Source organism: Cataglyphis hispanica, chromosome 20, assembly GCF_021464435.1.
Source record: "Cataglyphis hispanica isolate Lineage 1 chromosome 20, ULB_Chis1_1.0, whole genome shotgun sequence".
NCBI lineage: Eukaryota > Metazoa > Arthropoda > Insecta > Hymenoptera > Formicidae > Cataglyphis > Cataglyphis hispanica.
The window spans coordinates 4,339,278-4,362,893 of record NC_065973.1 but is presented as its reverse complement, the minus strand read 5'-3'; the positions used below and the strand labels follow the sequence as shown (position 1 = coordinate 4,362,893).

The window sequence follows — 23,616 nt, the reverse complement described above, 5'->3', positions numbered from 1 at the left end:
ATATACCATTCGATAATTTGATTAATTGATAGAAGTTTTCGAATTATACAATAAATTTGTTTTTAAGCTATTTAAAAAATTTTCTAAATCTATTCTAATTTGTAAACAATGTGCAACATAAATGTTGTCTAACACACCATTATCTATCGAATGATTAAAAGTTAGTCAAAGTAATAAGTTATAAATAAAAATAATAATTTATGCAGAAAAAAGGCGGGGAGGGGGACGGGAGAGCCTGTAAGAAGTAAATAATAAGCATGTATCAATGAGCATTGAATCTGGATGTTATATGAATCACATTATTACGACATTGACAGTCAATAGTCCTACAAGTTTGTTCTTGTATAGTTTGGGAGCTTTATATGACACTCCATTCAAGTGTGTGTATAATCGCGCGAATACGAACCGGCTAAATACCTTTTTTTTTCTTCGTTTTTTTTTTTTAATCGCACAATGCAAAAATAGGCTTTCCTATTACCGGTTATCTACAACCAGACGACATAGCATCCTATCGATCTACAAAGAGAATTTCCGAAATCCTTATTATCTAGTTATCAACTCTATCGTTCATTATTTCCGGCAGAAGAGGCTCTACACTTATAGCGTAAAATCGCCGATCGACTGAAACTATTTATTACACACTTCAAAATATTTATGTCGCATCAAACCATTTCTCTGCCACCACCGTTGCGTAATATTTAGCAGAGTAGATAGAAAGATTCGGTCGATTCGGTGATTATCGTGTTTATGTTGGGTATTCTGATCCACGCTATTCGCACATTGATATCTCATTTTGATTAAAAAGAAAGAAGAGACGTGTGTGTGTGTGTGTGTGTGTGTGTAGAGATATAAAAAGAAATTTTTTTTTTTCATAAAAAAACTGATTTTTAATGAAAAAAAACTAGCTTCCTTCTTTTCAAAAAAATTGTTTTCCAAATATTTAATATTTTTATATTTTGATTACTGCAAATTGGTTATTCATTATTTTTAACTTTTTAAATGATAGATTTAAATTAATCATTATTATTTTAAATGTAGCTCGCATTCCAATTGGATACGAATGTAAATATCTTATAAAAACTAATACTTTTTTTTATTTTATCTTTTTGAAAACAATTTTAGTGGATTAATGAGATTTTTGGTTAAAATCATATCGAACTTGACATTCGAATAATTTTCAATTACATGCATGACAAAAATTTTTATTATGCATCTAATTGAAAATTATCCAAATCATGTCGAGTTTAATGTAATTTGCTGCAAAAATCCCATTAAAATTACTTTCAAAAAAAGATTAATTAAAAATATAAGAACTTTAATTTTTTGTATTTTTGTATTATGTTAACAAAGAAATATAAAAAAAATATTATATTTAAAAAAAAGAAAATAATGAAAAAAGACCCGGTTTCTTTACATCTCCACGTGTGTGTACATATACAGGGTGTCCGAAAATTCGCGCAACACTCTTTAAGGAAAGGTAGAGGCTGTTATTCTGAACAGAAAAGTCCTGTATCATTTTTTTCTATAACGCTTAAGTCTGGCCTATCATCATCGATCTTTAGCTGGACATACGGTCGGTGAGCCGCGCGCCTGGTAGTGTGCGTGGCACTCAGATGTTTATGACAGCTCACTGACGTGCGCCCGGCTGAAGATCGGCGATGATAGGCCAGACTTCACTCAATAATAATCCTTTTATTAAGCGTTATAGAAAAAAATGGTACAGGACTTTTCTGTTCAGAATAACACTCTCTATCTTTCCTTAAAGAGTGTTGCGCGAATTTTCGGACACTCTGTATATATATCAAATGTTTTGTTTGACGTAAGAGATTAGAATCAAAATATATTAACGAGTCGAAATGTAAATCTCCATGTCTGAATGCAATGGATCTATTCGATAAGTTTGATTTAATTCTCTCGAAAGGAAGATGTGATTTTTCGTGCACATTTCAAGATACATACATGAGAAGTAGCGTGGATCAAACTGATTCGGCACAAACGTCTCTAGCGAATGACATTTTTTGTTTTTTTTTTTTTCTTTTTTGAGTTTTCATAGCGATGAAAGAGATAGCCGTGTTTGATATCACGATTTGTGTGACGATTGTATTTATAATTTACACCAAGTTGAACGCGCGCGAGTGTCGTGGACCTAACAAATATACGTTATAGTGCCGCCTTGAATAAATCTAATTAATGCGATTACAATAAATGAGAAGAGATATATGAAGCAAATACACACTTCGCTAATTTTTCTTATGTTACCGTGATAACTGATAAACGTAACGAATGAGATGTTTCGTCACTTTCTTCGTACACATACTCTCTTTGTTAATTTTCCCGTTATATATATATATATATATATATATATATATATATATATATATATATATGCTTCTCTTCTCTTTTTTTTCTTGTTTTTTTTTCTTATACATTACATTAAAATATAACACCAATCTCGAGACTTATGTTGTACATGTACATGTGTGTAGATTTTACATTAATATGATCGCGTCCCCGAACAGTTTCACTGTGAAAACTGGTTTATAGAAGAATTCCGAATTCAAGATTACATACTCTTGCACTTTTTCGCTTAATTGACAATACTTAAGCGCAGCCGCTTGACAAACGCGGTCGATAAGACACTTCGAGAAAAGAATCATTAAATAGATAGAGATAAAATTAATAGTGTAGTCTCTTGCGATGAAATGCATTTAATGTATGCATATGTATCGCGGCAAGTAATCTAAAATAAAATGTTTACATTCTTAGGTAGAAGTATATTTTGAGAAAAATTTTTTTGACACAAATTTATATTATATAAATTTGTATCAAATTAATTATTATCTATCTGTTACAAAAACAAGATCGTTCTCGCTATCGTCTTATCGATTCACGATCCTTAAATTTGTCCGATGTGCATAATTTTTTCTTTTATATATATATTTTATTCTCTCGTGCATAGAAAATTGCGATCAAAAATAAATTGCTCGAGTTGTAACTTTCGTCATAATTTATATATTAAACGGCAGCCGTGTTTGAGACGTTTTAGAATTTCGCGATACTTTGACAGAGTGTCTACTCAAATTTTATAAAAAAAATCCCCCGATTTTCTAGATATTTTTAAATCAAAATTCCAGGTAGAGAGAATATTTTTAAAATTTTTTAGTGCAATTTTCTAAAATAAAATTTTTCAACATTTTGTTAAAACATTGAATAAAGACAGATATGTATATATAATATATATTTTAAATATAAAATTCAGAGAGACATAGACACCTCGTTTAAAGAGAAGAGAATTACGAAAATAAGCGCATAATTCGGCGCATGTGACGGGAATAAAAAAAAAAAGAAAAATCGAGGAAAAATAGCGTAAATAACAAAACATCGATTAATTTCACAGCCATAGTTAGGAGACTCGATTTTTGATCATGTGGACCCTCCTGTGCGATTCTTTGGAACTTGGACCGTGAGCGCGTGTCATTTGCAGTTTCGATCGCGTTTAATAATGTCAAACTCGGAAGTCTTCCAAAGATAAAATCGCGCGATTGGTCGAAAATATTATATTCTAGAATCATATTTAGGGTACAAAGTATAGCGTGGACAATTATTTTTAGACAATTGTAACGGTAAAAATGGACATTGTCTTATTGCGGGATGGAATAGGCTGTGTAAGCTCTGTCAATGCTAGATGCTCCACTGCAGCTTTTCGAACATTATATTCCTGATAACATAATGATAATCACTTGATGTTAACCCCCTATAAGGCCACGATTAAAAAAAAATCTTAATTTCTTGACTATTGTTGAGAGATGTGCTGTTTTTCAATTTCCATTTAATTTAATACATATATTTTTTTCATATTTTTATTTATTTTTTTTTTTTGATAATATGTGTATGTGTGTGTGTGTATTGTAAGACAAAATAATTTTATTTTTTTGGCTATATGTTTATAAAGAACTTGTAAAAAAATACAATTCAATAGTTTTTGTTATATGTAAGATACACAGTGAAAGTCGTACATGACTTTATTCGAGATTTTGAACAATACATCGTGCTATTTTTCAAGTAAAAAGGGCAAACAAATTTTGTTTTGCAAGTGATATACGAGTTTCAGTGCGTCCAAAGCAATGTTAATGTCGATTTCAATGTAATAATGCAAAAACCGAAAACGTGTAATCAAAACAAAGAATTTATTAACATTATTGCATGCCGGGCAAGCATGTAGCATCATTCTGACATGTGGAGTCTTATAATTTGTGTTTCTTCCTCAACAATCTCGATTACCAAAAATGGACAGATGCCTTGCAAGGTCACAAAGTTTCCTTCTCGTGGAGATAATTGTCATTTATATAAAAACGGTGCAATTGTCTGTCACGTTAAGGAAACATTGTGCCGCGCGTGGCGATTATTATTATATTCAATAAATATTACATACAGTAATTTATATTCATTATTGATAATATAAGTATTGTTCTAATTGGACAGAGGAGTTGTTTTCACAATTTGGGCAAACGTTACTGAGTAACCTTAGTCATTAAGTTGCTTATTTTTTATCTTTTTTCTCGTATTCCTTACGACACAATCTATTCCATGAATTAAGAAGAAAATCTAACAGTTCTCATTGATTTTGAAATGTGATTATGTGTAGTAGCTTTTGGAATAAAGCCAAATTTAATTCTCATAATGGGAATAACTGTTATTTAATAATGCGTGAATCATGTTAAAGAGAAATATGAAATGTGTATAGATTGTTTGCTAATGTTTATATTGCCATGTCCATAGACAAAGTGAGATATAACGTCGGCAACCCAGACGTTCATCAAAAAATTTAATGAATATACAGCTATATGCAATTAATACAACAAAGCAAGCTCATTTTATATATATATATATATATATATATATATATATATATATAGTTTTTCTAATACCTAAATCTAATATTGCGACTCGACGTTGACAACTTGGACGTTGTATCTTTGGACATTTGCAACTTGTCTCTTAAATCAATTAATTACAATATTTAAGGATCAGTTTGCAATTTCCAAAAATGCAATATGCATTTAGAATGTATAAATTAAGATGTGTCATATTCGTGTAATAGGGTAACGGTGACAAAAAATGTATGTTACAATAAAAAGGAACTTATACATAATCGCGCTAAAAAAATACAATATATGAAACAATTGTATACATATAAAATCTTTAAATAATCTACACAACGCGGTAAAGTATATGTAAAGTGTCTTTTGACATGTTCATCCTTTCATTGGGCACTTTTCCAGCAGCGTGTAAATTACCGTAAGGTAATTTTGGAAAGTATAATCCAATGATGATGTGTGAAAAAGCCAATATTTAAATCGTTTTATTATTATCGTATCCATCGCGTCAACACGGACCGATTTCATAAATGCAAAGTATGTGTACTGTTACATGGAATATATACATGAAATTGTAGTCGTCACATATCTCAAGATTGATATACACAGAGTAAAAGAAAAAATGTCGCATCGACTTTTGATTCCTTTTAAATGTACAATTAAACCGCACACAATTATGCTTTCTTCCTCTCGCATAAAACAGATGCTTCCAGTCGTGATTAAAATTGTGGAATGCTCGTAAATGAATAAACGTTGCCGACTTTTGATAGCGATAATTATGTATCGGTCACTATCTTCGAAAGTAGATACACCACTCACGCAGCATGATCCGAGTCGAAAACAACCCACGCTTCGTGTGTAGGTTCATAACACATTAATGACCTAATATTTCAAGTATTACTTTGAGGATAATCAATAGCTACCCTCTAAATGTCTAAAGGACTGAAACATTGCTGCTACACATATCATAGGCATGCAGCAATTAGGATACTTATGTAGTGGCTTTTACCAACATGAAGTAATGTCGAAGCTGTGTACGATTCGTTTATTTGCCGCGTGAAAAAGAACGTAATGTACCTGCTGTAGAGAGGCCTTCCCCTCGGCTGCGACTTCGGTGCAAGGAATGTAAGCCTTCCCCTGTAAAAGGAACAATAATTTCTCAATAAACATTGCTTTAATAATGACATATTAATACAATAAAATAATCGATGCAAAATTACCCTTGCTAACGCTCCTGCGCATTAATGCGGATGGTGCTGGTGCAGATTCCTGCTTGGTGTAGCTTCTAAGTGCTCGTCCCCGTCTGTCTTGAATTAGTTTGTCCACTTTAACAAATATACCACATTTCGGTCTACAGGTAAAATATCTATGACCATTAACAGCACCATCATTCTTGCCTAGAAAATTATAAAAGACATATCTTATACAATCTCTAAAGGAAAAATAATTAGTTAATGTAAGAAAGTTGTGTATTTCTTATTCGCACCAGTTGGAGCGTCAAGTTCAACTCCTATCCAAGTTCCGGATGCAAATTCTGTAGGGCCAACATATGCTATGACTCCGGAATAACTGTAAGGACGAACCAAGACTGATTCACCAACGACGACCCAATCTGGTAAAGGAGTTTCCATTCGAGTTAAATCGTGTCTTGAACCAAAAGCCGAATTTTTGTCGCTGACATCATCTGCTGCTAAAAAAAAAGAAATCTTTTTAAAAAGTTACGAAAATGCAGCCCTTTCAAATCTATATAAATAATCAAGGTTTAATAAAAGAAAAGCACATATAGTAGTGCACAATTTAAAAATAAAAATATAAAAATTCGAGAAATCTTTCAAAACAAAAATTAATAATTTCAATCTTAAATCGAGCAAGTTGTTCGAAAAATAAAAACGCTGCCAAATTGCTTGATTAATAATACCATCGATTCTCTCCGAAGAACTATTGTCGCCGTTTTCATATGACATATTAGGTTGTAGCGTTTGTTCCAAACGTGCTGCAGCCTTACTCTCGGAAAGTTGTGGACGGACCATAGGAAACGAAGCTCTATGCTGTGAACTGGTAGGCCTTCCAGTACCGCTACACGTCTTTTTTCTTCGCACGACCTACATGAAATTAAGAAATTAATAAAGCCATACACACGCACATTCTCTTTTTTCATTAATATTCTATAATACAAAATATAAAATGCTCACCTTGCCAGGTGGCAGTTTGGTATGTACGACCGACGTCCCTTCCGTGGGACTATCATCTCCCGAATTAGATGTCTGACTGATTTCCATCACGCTTTTCCTCCTATCGTCGAAAATCTGATCATGTGTACTTTTCTTCCGAGACTCGATGTGAATTACGTTGCTGTTGGTTTCACTTTCGCTCTTTGTAGAAGAAACTGGGCTATCGATGTCAGTATCCACATATGCTCCCGTTTCTTCCAAATTTTTTCTAGTATATTCTAAAAAATAAAAAAGAAAAGTTATATATTTACAATACAGAACACAATATGGATGTTTGAAATCGTCATGTCGTTCCTCAATAACTGACCCTCTGTACAAGCGCTCTGTGAGATATCCATATTATCCAACTCAGAGTTTATGCCCAGGTATTCCTCGGGTGTTTCTTCAACGAGAGAACTGTCCATTTTCTCGGGTTTCTTGCTGTCGATAGGATTACGATACTCGAGATCCGGAGTCTCGTCCACGCTGATGGATTTGATGGAAATGGAATCTTCTGACGTTAGGTTTGTTGTGGAAACAGCCTGAGAACCGTAACCGCTACTACTCATACTTGGCGTGTTGATTTTGGTCGATTGTAGCTCAACCAGAGAATCCAGTGTGCGTGAAGAAGTTAACGGCTTTGTCAGTTTTGGTGGAGCCTAGGCGCAATTATACAATTTCAATAGCATTACATACTTGGATATTATCGCAAAATAGCTGACTCTGTTAATATATTAATGAATTGACATAATAATTTGCAGGCACTATAATTTATCACACATTATTAATGTGTAACTTGCTTCATTTTTTAGATATTTGATTTATATAAAAATTACCTGATATGCCTCATATTCAGAGTAATCGGCATCGCTTTTCTCCTCGTCATCGTCGTTGATGGGAGTAAATGCTTGGTTTCCAACATTAGACGTTTCCTCATGCAACGTGGTCATACGAGGACCCAGTTTGCTACTGACTATATTTGGAGATGCTACAACCAACACAATTGAATTAATAACATGGGATTGACAATAAAAAATATTTTTTTTTTTCAACACAACCATATTGTACTGTTTAACATCAGGGCCGATCTGGCCATTGTATATATAGTAATTTTTTATCTTAATTATATTATTTCTGCAAAATAATTATAATTTGTATTAACAATACGTATACATTGTATTCTTATTTTAACAAATATTGACAGATACTAATGGGTACCTGAATTACAAAAACGTTATATTAAAAGGTGCCAGGTCGGTTCTGATATACATATATATATGTATAAATGTAAAAAATTATCCATGCATTTCCAAAATAGAAACATAACAGAAAAATATCTTGCATATTCTACGCTTACTTATATTCTGTATCAATCACATCAATAATTTATTTATATTAATCTATCACCTAGACTTATTTTTTTAAGTTTTATGTATTATTAGCTCTTGTTTTGGATAATTGATATCGTACAATTCAAGGAAAAAAAAAAAACGTAGAATATGCAGCCTGAAATAAAGAAATAAATCATGAGATGGTTAAAAGGATTCTGTAAACAATAAACGTTCGACATATAAAATATTGTACTGCACTTTTAGTACAGTAATAACGATAATTTAACGGTGACTATGTGATTTCACAAACCATCTAAAATAAAACACCTAAAATAAAACGAAAAATCACTACTGTCAATCCAATCACTACTGTTTAATGTGCTATAATATCTAATAGTTGAAATAAGAAAATCGACTACACTATAAATAACCAAGGTCACCCTTTCAAACTTTTACACTACTCTTTTTCTCTTCTACACTAGAATTTTCCTTGAAACAAGATATTATATTTAGGGTTTCTATTCAAATCTTGTAAAACAATTTCCTGGAAAATTTCCTCATCTTCCACACACAGATATATTTTTGTTCAAAATTTTAAATAAAGAGAATATGTTAAAGATCTTTGTGGTGTAACTTTTTAAAATAAATTTTTTTTTTTTTTATATTGTATGCGTGTTTGGGATCAGCTATGAAAAGATGAGTTTGAAAGGATGATCGACAACGACGTGTCACCTACACTTGGCAGAGGTAGACTGTTGAAGACGTGTCAATGAGTTGAGATTCAGGTTCAGATTCAGGAAAGTTGGTCTCGCTGAAAGGAGACAGATATACTGATTATACTTGTTTTTCCTTATCTCCCGATTAATTAATAATACTACGTTCCTTTTCATAATGGCGAGCTTCATAGATTTTTTACACATGGGTTTTATAGACATCTTTACAAACTTATATATCACAAATCATGCCTGCAAGACACTGGATAGTGAACCAAGTAGACAAATAACGTACATTATCTAACGCGGATATTCTAAGACGCAAATTCCATCAAATGTTCATGTCACATCGCAATCCTATTACTTTAAACATCAATATTTATGACGCATTTCATACATGTTGCATTTTATTTTTCCTTTACATTGTGATATTCCATTTCAATAATAATTTTAACAACTCGCCATTGCATTTGCAAATTCAAGATGCACGTGTTCGAAATATGTCTATATGCATATGCTTATCTTCATGATGATAGGTGTGTGAATGATAAATTAATTAATATATATAAATATTACATACATAATTCGATGACGCGCATAATGAATTTAAGATCAAATTTTTAGAGATGATTAGTTTAAAGTCGAAGATAATGATGCAATTTTAATTATATATTTATTTATATTGTATTAAAAAAATATTGTAATAATTATCTTATTTAAAATTTTTTAAATGTATTTTATATACTATTACTATTACATAAACTAATTATAGAGTATATAAACTATATGATTTAACCATATACATGCTGCTATATTTGAATTGCGATATCATGCATAACTAAAACTTAATCTTTCAGCTTTTCCATTATTTTTGTCTACAGTTAATTTCACATTTATAAAGATATATCCCTGACTTTAAACTGAATCTCTTTTTATAAGACAAAAAGGAGATATTTATATATTATATTATTTCGAAAATATTGATTTTTACAAATTCTCGACTCTATATTTTGCTTACATATAAGAGATTTATTCCGTTTCTTTATTTTATTCTATCTTTTTTTTCTGTTAAATCATATTAAAATAAAATACAAATGAATTGAATAATATATTAATTGAGATAAAGAGCGACATTTAGAAACAGAATAATTCTCATATCCAAGGTATATTAACTATAGAAAATATTTATTTACATGTACATTACAATAAACTTTTTATTCCCTGCCTAGAGTATTGTCCAATAACAAATTCACAAGTTTGTAAATATATGTTACATGTAAGATAAAAATTGAGACGTTGCAGTTTTCTTAACATAATGCAACATTTCAATCTTTAATTATTTTACACATTTTATAATAAATTGGTTAAATGCAACCAATTTATTTATTTATCCGCACAAGTGTACATTTAACAAATTATCAGGGATATCATTATAGAAATCATCTTGATTCATCAAAGCGCTTATAAAAGAAAAGGTCTTAAGAATCATATCATAGTTACGAATTATGATAATAGATATATGGAAATATGAAAATGATTTCTATGTGATGCTTTTGGCACTTAAAGTGCGACAACATGACATGCATGTATATGCATATATGTATATACATATACACACACAGTTGCTTGTCAATATTATATTTTCACACTTGAACAAAGTGAACAATAACATATAAAACGTATCAATATCAATTAGCCATATAAAATATAAAGAAACCAAATAATTCAATGAACAAACTTGTTGATATATGTACTAAACTGCATACAAGAAATGCATTCGCATGCAAACTAATTAGCAGGGGGAAACATAATGTTGCAATGAAATTGCATTCAATTAAAACGAAAAAAAAAAAAAGAAAAAAACATCAAGGCAATCTCCTCAGTATAATATAAACGTTAAACTCTTTTTAAGTCAACTAAACAACCGAACAAGTGACATTTACGAAAACATATACTGACCGTCAAAACGCATTCTTATTCTGAATATTACTATTACAAATAATGTCCCTTTGATATGTACTATAAGGCGAACTTCGAAACAAAAAGACAAACAGACTCAACCACTCACGAGACATATGTACTAATTGTCATTGCCAATATGGCATCAATTAAATATCAAATCAAGACTCCATTTTACCTGAGTTGAGAATGGAGCCTTGCGTGGGCCGAAATAGTTGTAGAAGTAGTAGACGTAGAGTTAAACAGAGGAACAGATTAGTTGCACACATTAATTAGACATTCATTAATTTTGCTGTATAATTCATTAATCGAAGTTTGTTGGTGTTTTATTTATTGTAATAAGTGGTGGAGCGCGCTTAAATGTAGCTGCTAAAACACTAGGCAAATTTTGGCAGAGTAAATTTTACCATGCTCAACTCTCTTTGTGTTATCAAGTAAAGATTCTTAAAATTATTATGAGATTCAAGATATACAAGGTGTCTGATAATCGCTCTACCCATAATGTGCAAGTAAAGCGGGTTAAACCGAGGAGAAAAGTTCTTTACTATTTTGTGATTTTTGCAATTCGATCGATCTTTTTAATTAATTTCTCAACAATTATTACAAAAATCACAAAATGGTAAAGGACTTTCCTCCTCGATTTTACCTGCTCTATCTACATACGAAAAATGATACAGTTATTATCAGACACCCTGTATACGTATTATGTAAATACACTAAAATCATCTGAACTATCAAGTTGAACATAGCTTGGTGACATAACAATATGACAGAAGCTAGAATTATAATAAAAAGATTTTAGTGTGATTATATTAATGGTGAAATTGAAGTTATTTACCAAATATTTTCAAATGACGAGCTTAATCAATTATCTTAGATGATAGCAACCCTTTAAAGTGTGTCATTCATTAATTAATGTTCTATATGATATATATATTTAGTTTCATATTTTTTTATAATTTTTGTTATTCGCGACAACTGTTGACTTGTACAAATTTTATAAAGTAATCAATATTTTGTGCCTTTATAATCTATAATCAATAGAAGGAATCTTACAGACACACACATAAAGGGCACATATAAATAATGAATGATATGAATTTAAAAAAAAAAAAAAATAGAACGCTCTTTTATGATCATAAAATTAACATCCCGAATGGAGCTTGAGACAATCAAAACTAGGGTGGGGAAAATATAAACCGTCATAGCCAAAGTGAAATATTGAAAACACTGCATAAGCCACATTTCAGAAACAAATTATTGATTTTTCATTGAATAAATCTCAAAGCAAATCAATACAATGGAAAGTGATTTCAACATAAATCAAATTTCAATCTAAAACTAAAGTCCCTATTAAAAAAAAAAAACACGATGCTATTAAATTTATTTAAGCATAAATTTAAAAATTTTATAGTGACTTAAGCGAACTAAATATTGCATTCAATATATACGACGAGTTTGCATATAAATACTTAAGATCTAAAGTAAAATCATATTAAAATCCTTATTCATTTTTTCTTTTGTCAGAAGTAATCCATCTCCAATAATAAGTTTAACAGCATCTTTGTATTAGCCAAGAGCATTTATACAAAAAATTTATTTTTCTTAATATTATACTTAAATGTTATGGATTTTTTGGAAATCTATATATATATATATCTTTTGACATGAAATGGATTACTACAAATGATTATGAATGATTATATGAATGAATGAACGCATGTCCACATGGATGGATGGAGTCTGTGTATCATGATATCTATATATAATTTTTCTATGATTTCATAAACAATGCTGCTTCGCAAGCATAACATAATATAAGCTATGAAAAAATATTTCTTATATTTTTGCACTTAACAGCATAAATGACAGCGTAAATCTAATAATTCAAGATGTATAGAGAGATATGCATACACAAAATTAAGAAATCATAGAATATTTGTCTATATCTCTATTCATTTATGTTATTATTCTGACATTAATATAAAAGAAATAAAAAATATGCTTACCAATTCCAAATGGCTTTGGCGGTGCAGATATGAAGTTTTCGTCATTTCTCGCGTGACCTATGGACGCGCGTCGCGGATGCGGGAGACCATTCATTTCCGTATTAAGATCTGTTACGCTTTCCGAGCGAGTAACATTCAATGAGTCCATCGATGTATCAAATCTCATAATCTATAAATACCCAAAAAAATATTTTTATTAAATAAATATGATACACATATGATTAAAATAATGAAGCATTAAAGAAAATGCGTACAAAAAAAGTAGAAAAAAATTAAGTTTCTAAGAAAGAATTTTAATAAGAGAATAGATTTCGGTAAGAATTAGGTGACGTTTTGATATGGAAAGACGAAGAGATTTGAGAAACGCTGTAAAATTAATTTGATAAAATTTATATAAATAAAAATAAATTAAAATTAAAGAAAAAGTATATAGTACATCCAAGACGAAGGGATAATAGTACCTGCGAGAAGTTTGGAACACTTGCAGTTTTGCGCATCAGCGGTTGTCCTTGTGCTTGCAACAATTCTTTTACAGCGACACTTTGTCGTAATCGGTCCAATGTTAATATACTTTCGACGGCTGAGACACCGCGAGTGTATTTTTCTACAAAAGTGTGATTAACACAAAAAATTATAATTAATACGAAGAGACTTTAAGATACTTTCGGAATTTTATAATCCTCACCTATATACGTTTCTCCATCGCATAAACTATTATCTTCTCCGCTTGCAGCAATTTGCGCCAAGCTCTCGCGATCTTCTAACTCCTCGCTCGCTTTTGGTATGTTTGAAACTACCTCGTAGGTGACGCCGGTTTGCGTTAAGCAATCGATTCGAACGATTTTCTTGAAAATTCTATCCGTGATGCTCTGCCTCTTGTATATATTTAAAGCTAATCTTTTACGGAGCACAAGGTCCATAGGTGCTGGATGCGACAAGCGAACGGTAGTCTTCAGAATTAAGAATACCCTTTCGTTGGCTGAAAACGAGAGGTCGTTGCAAATAGATTGTTAATTATTTAATCATAACGAATGTATTAAGAACCAATAAATACCATCGGTCACTCTATTAAGATGTACGTTATCGTGTATACTAGAATCCCAAGCGGCGATGGCACATACGTCTTTCTCCAAATGTCGAATAATCGGTAGATTATAAAATTTATTTCCATGTTCTTTAGGTAGGATCGAGTTCAATCCTGTCACTGACACTTCCTCTCCCGATTGATGCGTTGAGAGATCATCAGCTGTATAATGATTATTCGAGTCAGATATATTAATAAATTAAACAAAACATATTGATATATATTGCATGTATGCGCACGCGTATGTATATAATGTATCAAAATTTTTTTTGCAATACCGTTGAGATCGAGGAATAATACGGGGATATGAGGTTCCATCCCTGCAGGAGGAGTCCAATCGGCAGGAGCACCAGGGATACCTGAGCCCGCCGCAGGAACCAGAACGGCATTTCGTTCCTCTGTAAGGCTAACCCACTGATCGACTAGACTTTGTTCTCGCTCCATGTCTTGTTCTGTTTTGTCTGCAGAAATATATAAAAATAGTAAAAGAAGTGTGTATACGGCAGAATGATGTAAGTAAAATAAAATATTTGTATATTAGATATAAAATATACATTTTGCATCGAGATGACATTTCAATACCTTGTTTATTAATGAGTTTCTGAATCTGTTGATCAAGATATTGTCGTCTTCTCATTAAAGCGTCGCTCCACTTCTCTCTCAATATACTCAGATCCTCGTCTTGGTAGCTATCTAACGGAATTTGCAGTCGATTTCGTACAGACACGCTCCCAACGGCTATATTCAATATCGATTGACAGATAATCGGCAGGGTTCCAGAATTTTGTACTGGTTTCACTCGTACTTGTATCCGACGTTGCTGACCTTGTCGAAGTTGATAAATGCCACCTAAGAAGCAAAAGTAATAATTTTTCAACAATAAATAAATAGAACAATATTTCAACATGTTACAAGCATAATTGTGAACATTCTCACCTGTACACGTATCTTGCTTCACTGTGACTTCGACAGGCGAATATTCTCCCTGCTCGTTGAGTTCTTGTATCTCCACCCACAACTCGATTTTTCTCGTTAATTCCGACCATCGATCAGCGAGTGATCTAGCTTTTGCCAATTGTTGTTGTTCCACTTCCCATCCAGGTTTACTGCGGGAGAAACCCGCGCTGCGATGGCCCCATACTTCTATACTCAACGCTCCCTCTACATGCATGACAAACAAGCATGAATAATTGAAACAATCGTTTATTCCTGCATAAAAACAATAACACATACAGACACAAAGAAATATATGATAAATTCATACCTGCGGCATGTTCCATAAACTCTTCCGTAATGGGTACAGTAAAATCCTTTGTATGATCAAATTTAAATGCCAACGAATCCCTCTGTCCGATGATGCAATTCGAGTTGGGTACTTCCGCGTTTACCATAGGCGGTACCACGATAGGTTCCGGGTGACCCCAAAACATATATTGACAAAACACGAAATGACTTAACGAGAGCGGTAAACCGGTGGCCTGTTTTATCGTTACGCGACAAGTAATGTGGCTAGATCCTCCGGAATAATCCTCGGAGGACGTTTCGGAGGACGTCGAGTCCGCGGAAGATTCTGAGGCGGCCTCGCAAATCCGATCTTGAGGAAATTGTCCAGATATGCGACTTATCTCGACTTGTAGTCGACCAGCGACCTCTCCTTGCTGACTAATAATTGGAGTGTGATAATCTAATCGTACGTCATGGAATAGCACTTCTAAGAAAATATTTGCGACGCCGATAAGATTGTGATTCTCCTGGGATTCGTAAAATGGATCTTGTGTCTTTCCTGGCAATTCGTCCTATAAAAAAAGAGAAAAAGAAAAAAATTTGTACGGACTTCAAAAATATTTGTAAAAATTTAAATACTTTTTATTTCGTACACATGTATTACCTTAATCGCTGGTAATCGTTGACAATTATGAGGATCTTTTCGTTCTTCGTACATATCTCGCATATCGACCAGCTTATTTTCTAATTTTTCCATAGACCACACTTGACTACCCGTATTCATTCTCTTCACTAAAATTGCGGGTTCACTGACAAACGCGCCCCGCTGAAAGAATACACTCTACATATCGAAGAGTGTAAAAAAAAAACAAAAAAAAATAAATAAAAAAAATGAAAAAATTAAAAAAAAATTAAAATCTGAATTAAAAAAAAAGAAAGTAACGTACACAACTAATAATAATTATAAAGATCTGAACACAAATAAAAATCGATAGAAATAAAAATTTATAAGTGGCTACAATTAAATTATAATGAATAAGTTTGTTAAATTATAAAAAAATTTATATAAAGAATGAAAAAAGATACGATATAAAAGAGGCAATATATAATTTTCATTATTTTACCTTCCTATTTGGACTTAGATTATTCGGAGGAATCTGCAAGGTGACGCTAAATTTCGTCTGTTTGCCCATCTCCTCCGCGAGGAAATTAGCCTCCTGTACCAACGCATTGGCCTTTAATATGTCCGTCTTCAATTGACCCAAACTCCGCTTGAACATCTCGTCTCGCTCCTGCGCCCACTTTTCGACGCGCATTTGCGTGGTTGGTGTGCAAGCCGGGAGCTTTCCGCTTTGACTACCTCTCAAAGGATCGTACGGTACGTAAGGCGAATACGGCGTAGAGGGAGATAATATGTTGCGCAGCTGTTGAAACTGTCGTTCGTATTCCTGCCGCTGCTTTTCAAGTGCGACCTTCGAAGTATACAATAGATATAAGTATGTGCTTTGTTAGTCCGATGCTCATTAAACGCAATGCAATAATAAAATATGTACCTGTTTATCTTCCTCGTGCTGTTTCTCCAGCCTCGCAATTGCCCGTTGAATTGGATCGTTCGAAAGTTCGTTAAGCATAAGCTCCTCTCTGGCAAAGTTATAGTCAATGTTCTGAGCGGGAGTTTGCGGCTCGCTATTGATTGCTACAGGACAGAATAACGGCGATACAGAAATACGTACCATTTGTTTGTGCTTCGTGAAAAATGGATACTTTTTTTATTATGAAATCGATATACGTATATGAAATCGAATCGCACCTGTAGCGCTTCTTGGACAGTTCACTCTGAAGAAATGATGGTTTCCCCAAACGATTCTATCGCCATGTTGTAAGAGAGTCTTATCTACGACTTGCGTACCGTTGACAAAGCATCGAGCACCATTCAACGGCGTCATGTACAGACCTGACTCTTCTATCGTGATAACGCAATGTTCCGGCAGTATGCCCAAGCCATGTAATTGAATATCCTGTTCTGTTTTAGCCGAACGCCCGCCTACGAGAGTTCTCTCCTGAAATTCAGACATACGATACAATATATGAGACAAATATACACGTGACAAACAACAAACAATAGTATACAATTAATAATATAGTATAGTACATATACTATATACCTTGAGATAATAAACTAATAACTCGTTCAAACTTGGATCATCGTTTAAATTAACCAAGTAGTATTTATTCTTCTCTACTTGAATGCCAGACGCTTGCACGCTTATTCCCATCTTTTCGAGAGCCTGCTGCCTTTCGTGTTGCAGTCTCTCGGTCTTCACTAGCTTCTCCTCCCATGTCTGTGACATTTCTTTCATCAATCGTTCCGATTCCGATAGCTTTTCCGTGATGTCTGTGCGTTGTTGGCCGACGATCGATCCCTGAGCATAATTAAACGAGTTTATATATACAATTCTCTTTATATTTATGTAAGAATAAATATATATAAGTAAGTCAAGTATAAAAAAAGATTCTCTTACTGTAGCGTGTAACAACATTTCCTTCAAGGCTTCGACCTCTTGTCTGAGCTCACGAATAATTCTGGCATTAGGATCCTCGTTAACTACGGCATGATTGACTATCCTCTTCGCTCTGTCGGCGTACCGAAGAGTCGATAACGTTTCTTCGTAATTGTCCGCAGCCGGCGATATAGTGGCCACCATAACAGTTTTGCTATTGCCACCAAGATTATCCTAAAAACTTCACAAGCTATATCCGACAATCGAGAAGAGTCGCAGATGGAAAAGTGAAAAATATACCTTCAAGAGCCATGTGAGGACCGAATCTCTGTATGGTACAAAATTATCCTTCTTCTTGTTGTTATTGACGGAATTCTGATCCGCCAGTTTCGAAATGACTAGACCCAACGTCGTTAGAGACCTATTACAAATCAATTTTAATCATGCTTCTCACCTTCATGCTGGATGGAAGAAAATTTCCACAAAGTTCAAAAGATATTTACTTGTTAATATTGCTTCCTTCTTTAAGTCTATCACCCACTGCTCCAGTTTTCACAGCCCTTTCGCTCCCAGCTAAATCCACCAAGCTCATCCGCGAAACCTTTTCTCCGCTGACCCCGCTTTTCGAATCGGTTAGCGTCTGCGTGAGGATTACCGAGAATACGGCGTGCGAACGGGAGCTCTCGGAATTCATATTCGTCGCAGCAACCGTCCGCGACTTGTTGCCCTCCGCCATGAGATTGTCGATATCCTAATATCGGTTGAATACGGTTTCGTGTGAATGAATGAATAATAATATATATCGTTTGAGTATTCGGAAAAAATTATCCACGAGTAATAATGGACATTTGGCGAGAAAGAAAGTGGAGAGTCACCTGAAAAGAAGTGACCGCCAATTGACTGAGTCCGTCTACGTAGGGCCCCAGGACATTGTGCTCTCTGACTTTGAGCGATTGTTTGTTCTGCTTTGGATCCAACAGATCGTGCACTTTCTCGTTGTAGATCTCCATGTACGAGACCTCGACTTTGTACGTGAGCTCGGAACTTTGCTGCTTCGCTATTATATCAAAGAGATTGTCACACAAGCGTGGTATTATCCCTTTGTTGTCGCCACTGCCCATCATCGTGTAAGACTTTCCTGAGCCTACAAGAACACGTATGCGAGAAACGACAATTAAATTCTCATTACCAACTTTCTCGAAGTGAAAGATCAAGCTTAAAATTAATGTTTTTAAATATATCTGTATTATATATATCTTATTTAAATATATAATAATCAAAGAATTATTTATATCTGTGTGTGAAATTTTAAACTATAAAAAATTTGAAATACCAGATATATTTTTCCTTTTTCCAAATTTTTTCCTTTCTTATATGCGTATTTTTTATCATAAAAATAATCATAAAAAGTTTATTATAATAAACGTTTAATAACATATCTCTCTCTCTCTCTCTCTCTCTCACTCTCTCTTTCAAAATTTGAAAATATTCAGAGCACGAAAGATCGAACACAAATCCGATTTGTTGGACGAAAGTAAGCCTTCAAGTCTTCGTAAAAATTATAATAATGTTTAATGTTCGAATTTTCCAATTTTTTCCATTTTTTCGCGTCTCCTTTTTCACACATCTAAATTGTTATATAGAGAGCTTCCGTTATTGCTGCTTATGAAGCTTTATTCTGCTTGGTCGTAGGTCAATGTCTCGTCCCCGAGAAAATCAACCGTTTATCGACGACCCACCCACCCGACCGGCTAATTGCATTATTTGCCGCATTACACTCTGTTTATGCGATTAACAGTCGCATCATTGCTATCGCGCCACGTTTTTTTCAATACTTGATTGAAAAGCCTTAAGTTGCCACAAAAACAATAATAGCTCAAATAAGATTCTGGAATACTTACCGGTTTGTCCGTAGGCAAATATGCAGGCGTTGTAACCCTGAAATGCATTGTCCAAAATATCACGGCCCAGGGCATCGAAAACCACCTCTTGACTCGCGAAATTCTCCGCTCCAGGATCCAGGGAATAAAAACAGTGATCGAAAGCGAAAGTTTTCGGCTTGTTCCTATAACATTGATAAAATAATAAAATAATTTTCGTTATACAGGGTGTCTCTTAAAAGCCCATTAAGTACATAGCGTTATTCCTTATCAAAAAATGAGTCAAAAAGTCCTGAATTATTTTTTTCTGCAACACTTAATAAAGGAGTAATTATTGAGTAAAGTCAGGCAAATCGTCAGTGAGCTGCTTACTCAATAATTATTTCTTTATTATGTCTTGTAGAAAAAAATAATTCAAGACTTTTCGACTCATTTCTTGATAAGGAATAACGCTATGTGGGCGACCTTTCAGTGACACCCTGTATAAAATCGACAAGAATGGATTACACGTCAAAGCATGTTTGTATGTCAAGAATGTCATGTTTTATAAAACTCAAAATAGTTTTCCCGTCTCAAATATCATTTCCCTTCTGTGGTATCAGCAAAAATGATCGCACGAAAATGGCACGTTGTTTATTGATTTTCAGTCACGTCTCAACTTCAATTAGCTCAGAAAAGGGAAGAAGAAATAAAACTCTACTTTCGCGACTTTTGAATTGTGATATCGAATAATGTGAAAAAAAGAAACATCTTAAGATTTTCGTAGAAATATATATTACATTATACGAGACTTTTCAAGTGCAAGGTATTAGAGGGCAATTTTTATTGATTGTGTCAGAAAAAAATATTGAAAACTTGATTAATAGCATGGCACTTAAGAATAGCTTGTATCATTTGACAAAAATTCGTGTAACAATTTATATATGCGAATAACTCTTTACGCTTTGGCAATAAACAACGATAAATAGTGATTCATATATCGATTGAACTCGCAGATTGAGCTCGTGTCCGAGCATGAGTCACGCACAGTAAATGTGCGAAGGATTCAAAGTGTAGGTTGAACAATGAATAATATGTTTGATGCCCACATACACGGATTCTGATGTTCGATCACACAATTTACACATATATAAAATTAAATATTTATTATATTTTAATTATATATATATATATATATATATATATATATATATTAATTAATTATATTATTCGCGTATAATTTATACACATTGTATATTATATAAATTCTCCCCAAAAAGTCTTAGCTTTTTATTTTTGCGCGAAACGTTGCACGAATTGTTGCAACTTTAGGAAACGAAATGGCAAATAATAATTAATTCAGAGAAGCATTATGAGACACTCGGTGTATCTGGAATTATCAAGGACGACTTTGCACTTCAGATGCAGCGTAGCTTGCAACGCGACAACTTGTGCGGAAGGCGATGGAGTGGCTTCGATAGGAATCTTTCTTAATTGAAGGAAGAAGCAACCAGCTGACCACTATCGCGTGTGACGGTATCTCCTTCCTTCAAATTACATTTAGTACATATATATATATATATATATATATATATATATATATATATATATATATACGAACACCCTTTCCCCCATTTTCAAGTGTGTCCTTCAACACGCGAGCAGCTTAGCGATTTTGACGGCACTTGAATATTTAAAAAAGTAATATATTTACATAATTTAATATTAAAATAGTTGTAGCAAAATTATTGCCATAATAAATAATAAGTCGAGACGGAGGCAATTTCGCGGATAAAAAGCCCACATGCATTCGGTCTCGAAAATGTGCGAAGGTTGACCCGCATAATAGCTCTGCTGACCTCGTGTTTAAATTCTTCAGTTCAATAAATTTCTTGTGGAAGTACTGTGAGCTAGTTCCGCACCTTATCGCGAACGATTTATTCCGTAGTGCACACAATACTTTCCATGAACAGTGGTATCAACGATGTATTCTTAAAGTAGTTCAAATACTTTAGGCTATTGGGTTTTAAGGATATGTATCAGGAAATTATTTTTCTAAATCGCAGAAATTATGTATTAAAAAAAAAAAATGTCAAAAATATTAATGAGGATCTTCCTCTAAGCGCACGCGGGCGGCAATCCAAGACTTTGATTTTCTTCGATCGCATTCAACTCCATTTTCACCGAATGGCGATCGATAGACGACAAACTCCACGCGCACAAATCAACTTGATTATTATGAGCAAAGTATAGTAGGGCGACTGTATGGCCGCATCATATCTAGATTATTGCAAGTTACTGAACAATGCAAAAGAATGATGGCAAGCGTGTTATTGTACATCGCTAGATGATGCAAAAATAAATACCTTTGTATATTTGATCGTATATCACAGAAAAAAAAAGAAATGTCAAATCAAAACGTATATACTCAACGCGTTCATTATTTCGTATATACGCAACAATCTATAGTCTTCTTACAAGAATTTCATAATATTAAATTTCAACAATATTATAGTCTTATTTCAATATTATAATTGTCACTTGAAAAAATATAATATAATTATCTTGATAATAATTATTATAATAATTAGTATTATATATAATTATATAATTATTAATATAATTATTATTATTATAATACTTTGATTTGAAAAGGTGTTATTTTCTATCCAACATTTTTTCCTTTCCATTCGAGAAAATTATTCTTAAATAATATGAATATATTTTTCTTCGTTGAACTATATAAAATTCATTCAAGCAAGTTTTCTTTGCTTAACGCAATATAATCTGATTTGAAAATTTCCAAGTTGAAACTAAAGATATTTTCAAAACGAGAAATTTTTTTTCAGTATATTAATATCATATTTTTTATATCTTTCGTCTAATAATAAGATTCGTGAAAATTATCATAAATTAAATAATAAACTTGCGAATTCGATTGTGTGCAATTTGCATCTATTCAGGTCAAACGTTTCACAAAATTACAATGAGTCTCAATAATCAAGTGCTTTAAAATTATTTAGACCGTGTAAACAGCTTTTGAGCTCGGCTCAAAAATCTTGGAAATTTTTCCTCTAATGTATACAATTTAAAAAAATTTAACTTTAGTCCTTAATGAAGATCCTTTTCTCATTACATACAGTTGACGAGCGGTGATAAAATGTATGAGGGTAGAACAAATTGAAATTCCATGTTGCATATATGAATATCACATGTAAACTGGGTCTGAATTAAATCTCAAAAGTCCGCTATTAAATGGAGCTGCTCGCACAGTGAGGGAAGTAGAATTTTGTAAATGCACGAGCAAAGTAAAAGCGTGATACATAAAGGAAAAAATTTTTCCCTTCTCTCTACTCGAAGTACTCTGTATGCACATATTAGAAAATATATATCTTTTTTATCTTTCATTTAATTAAAATTCTTTTAGTTGCGATTCGTAAATCAGGGAGAATACTTGCTAAATCTCTTAGTTGAAATTCAAACTCAAGCCATTCCTTTAATCCCATGATATTAAAAGATTGCATGAAAAAGAGAGGATCATTGATTGCCGATAAAAAAAAAGATATCTGCACCATCGCATCCTCTCTCTCTCACTCTCTCTCTCTCTCTCTCTGTGTCTCTCGCGAGATGTATTCGTAATTTTGAACAAATCACTGAAATATTATAATGTTTAATTTGTTATTTATCTATTTATGCCAAAAAGATAATCTAAAAAAAAAAAATAAAATAAAATAAAATAAAATTACTAAGTCCTAGAGTGTTCTATCTCTTTCATCTTTGAATAATCATTATCTTTTATTTTCGAAACTTACGTTAGCTGCAATGTCAAAGTTGGGATATATACGTCAT

At 32.9% G+C, this 23,616-nt stretch overlaps 1 protein-coding gene across 5 annotated transcripts in view; it reads right to left on the bottom strand.

The window, feature by feature from the left end:
- Positions 1 to 418: 418 nt before the first annotated feature.
- LOC126857119 (kinesin-like protein KIF13B) overlaps positions 419 to 23,616 on the bottom strand; it is a 32,318-nt gene continuing 9,120 nt past the window's right edge. Inside the window, exons 3-29 of one of the 5 annotated variants that reach the window (XM_050606257.1) lie at positions 19,810 to 19,973; positions 18,784 to 19,052; positions 18,412 to 18,659; positions 18,209 to 18,329; positions 17,930 to 18,142; positions 17,573 to 17,830; positions 17,218 to 17,467; positions 16,961 to 17,103; positions 16,532 to 16,879; positions 16,072 to 16,248; positions 15,448 to 15,979; positions 15,120 to 15,344; positions 14,766 to 15,032; positions 14,462 to 14,644; positions 14,154 to 14,345; positions 13,785 to 14,078; positions 13,561 to 13,703; positions 13,100 to 13,268; positions 11,269 to 11,286; positions 9,155 to 9,229; positions 7,924 to 8,075; positions 7,416 to 7,746; positions 7,070 to 7,326; positions 6,796 to 6,979; positions 6,364 to 6,567; positions 6,098 to 6,274; positions 419 to 6,014 (exon numbers count right to left, since the gene is read on the bottom strand). In XM_050606257.1, the coding sequence (XP_050462214.1) occupies positions 5,923 to 6,014; positions 6,098 to 6,274; positions 6,364 to 6,567; positions 6,796 to 6,979; positions 7,070 to 7,326; positions 7,416 to 7,746; positions 7,924 to 8,075; positions 9,155 to 9,229; positions 11,269 to 11,286; positions 13,100 to 13,268; positions 13,561 to 13,703; positions 13,785 to 14,078; positions 14,154 to 14,345; positions 14,462 to 14,644; positions 14,766 to 15,032; positions 15,120 to 15,344; positions 15,448 to 15,979; positions 16,072 to 16,248; positions 16,532 to 16,879; positions 16,961 to 17,103; positions 17,218 to 17,467; positions 17,573 to 17,830; positions 17,930 to 18,142; positions 18,209 to 18,329; positions 18,412 to 18,659; positions 18,784 to 19,052; positions 19,810 to 19,973 (5,686 nt within the window). In that variant the 3' untranslated portion in view covers positions 419 to 5,922. The remainder of the gene's footprint in view (positions 6,015 to 6,097; positions 6,275 to 6,363; positions 6,568 to 6,795; positions 6,980 to 7,069; positions 7,327 to 7,415; positions 7,747 to 7,923; positions 8,076 to 9,154; positions 9,230 to 11,268; positions 11,287 to 13,099; positions 13,269 to 13,560; positions 13,704 to 13,784; positions 14,079 to 14,153; positions 14,346 to 14,461; positions 14,645 to 14,765; positions 15,033 to 15,119; positions 15,345 to 15,447; positions 15,980 to 16,071; positions 16,249 to 16,531; positions 16,880 to 16,960; positions 17,104 to 17,217; positions 17,468 to 17,572; positions 17,831 to 17,929; positions 18,143 to 18,208; positions 18,330 to 18,411; positions 18,660 to 18,783; positions 19,053 to 19,809; positions 19,974 to 23,616) is intronic. The other 4 variants (XM_050606258.1, XM_050606259.1, XM_050606260.1 and 1 more) reach the window with 4 other exon arrangements.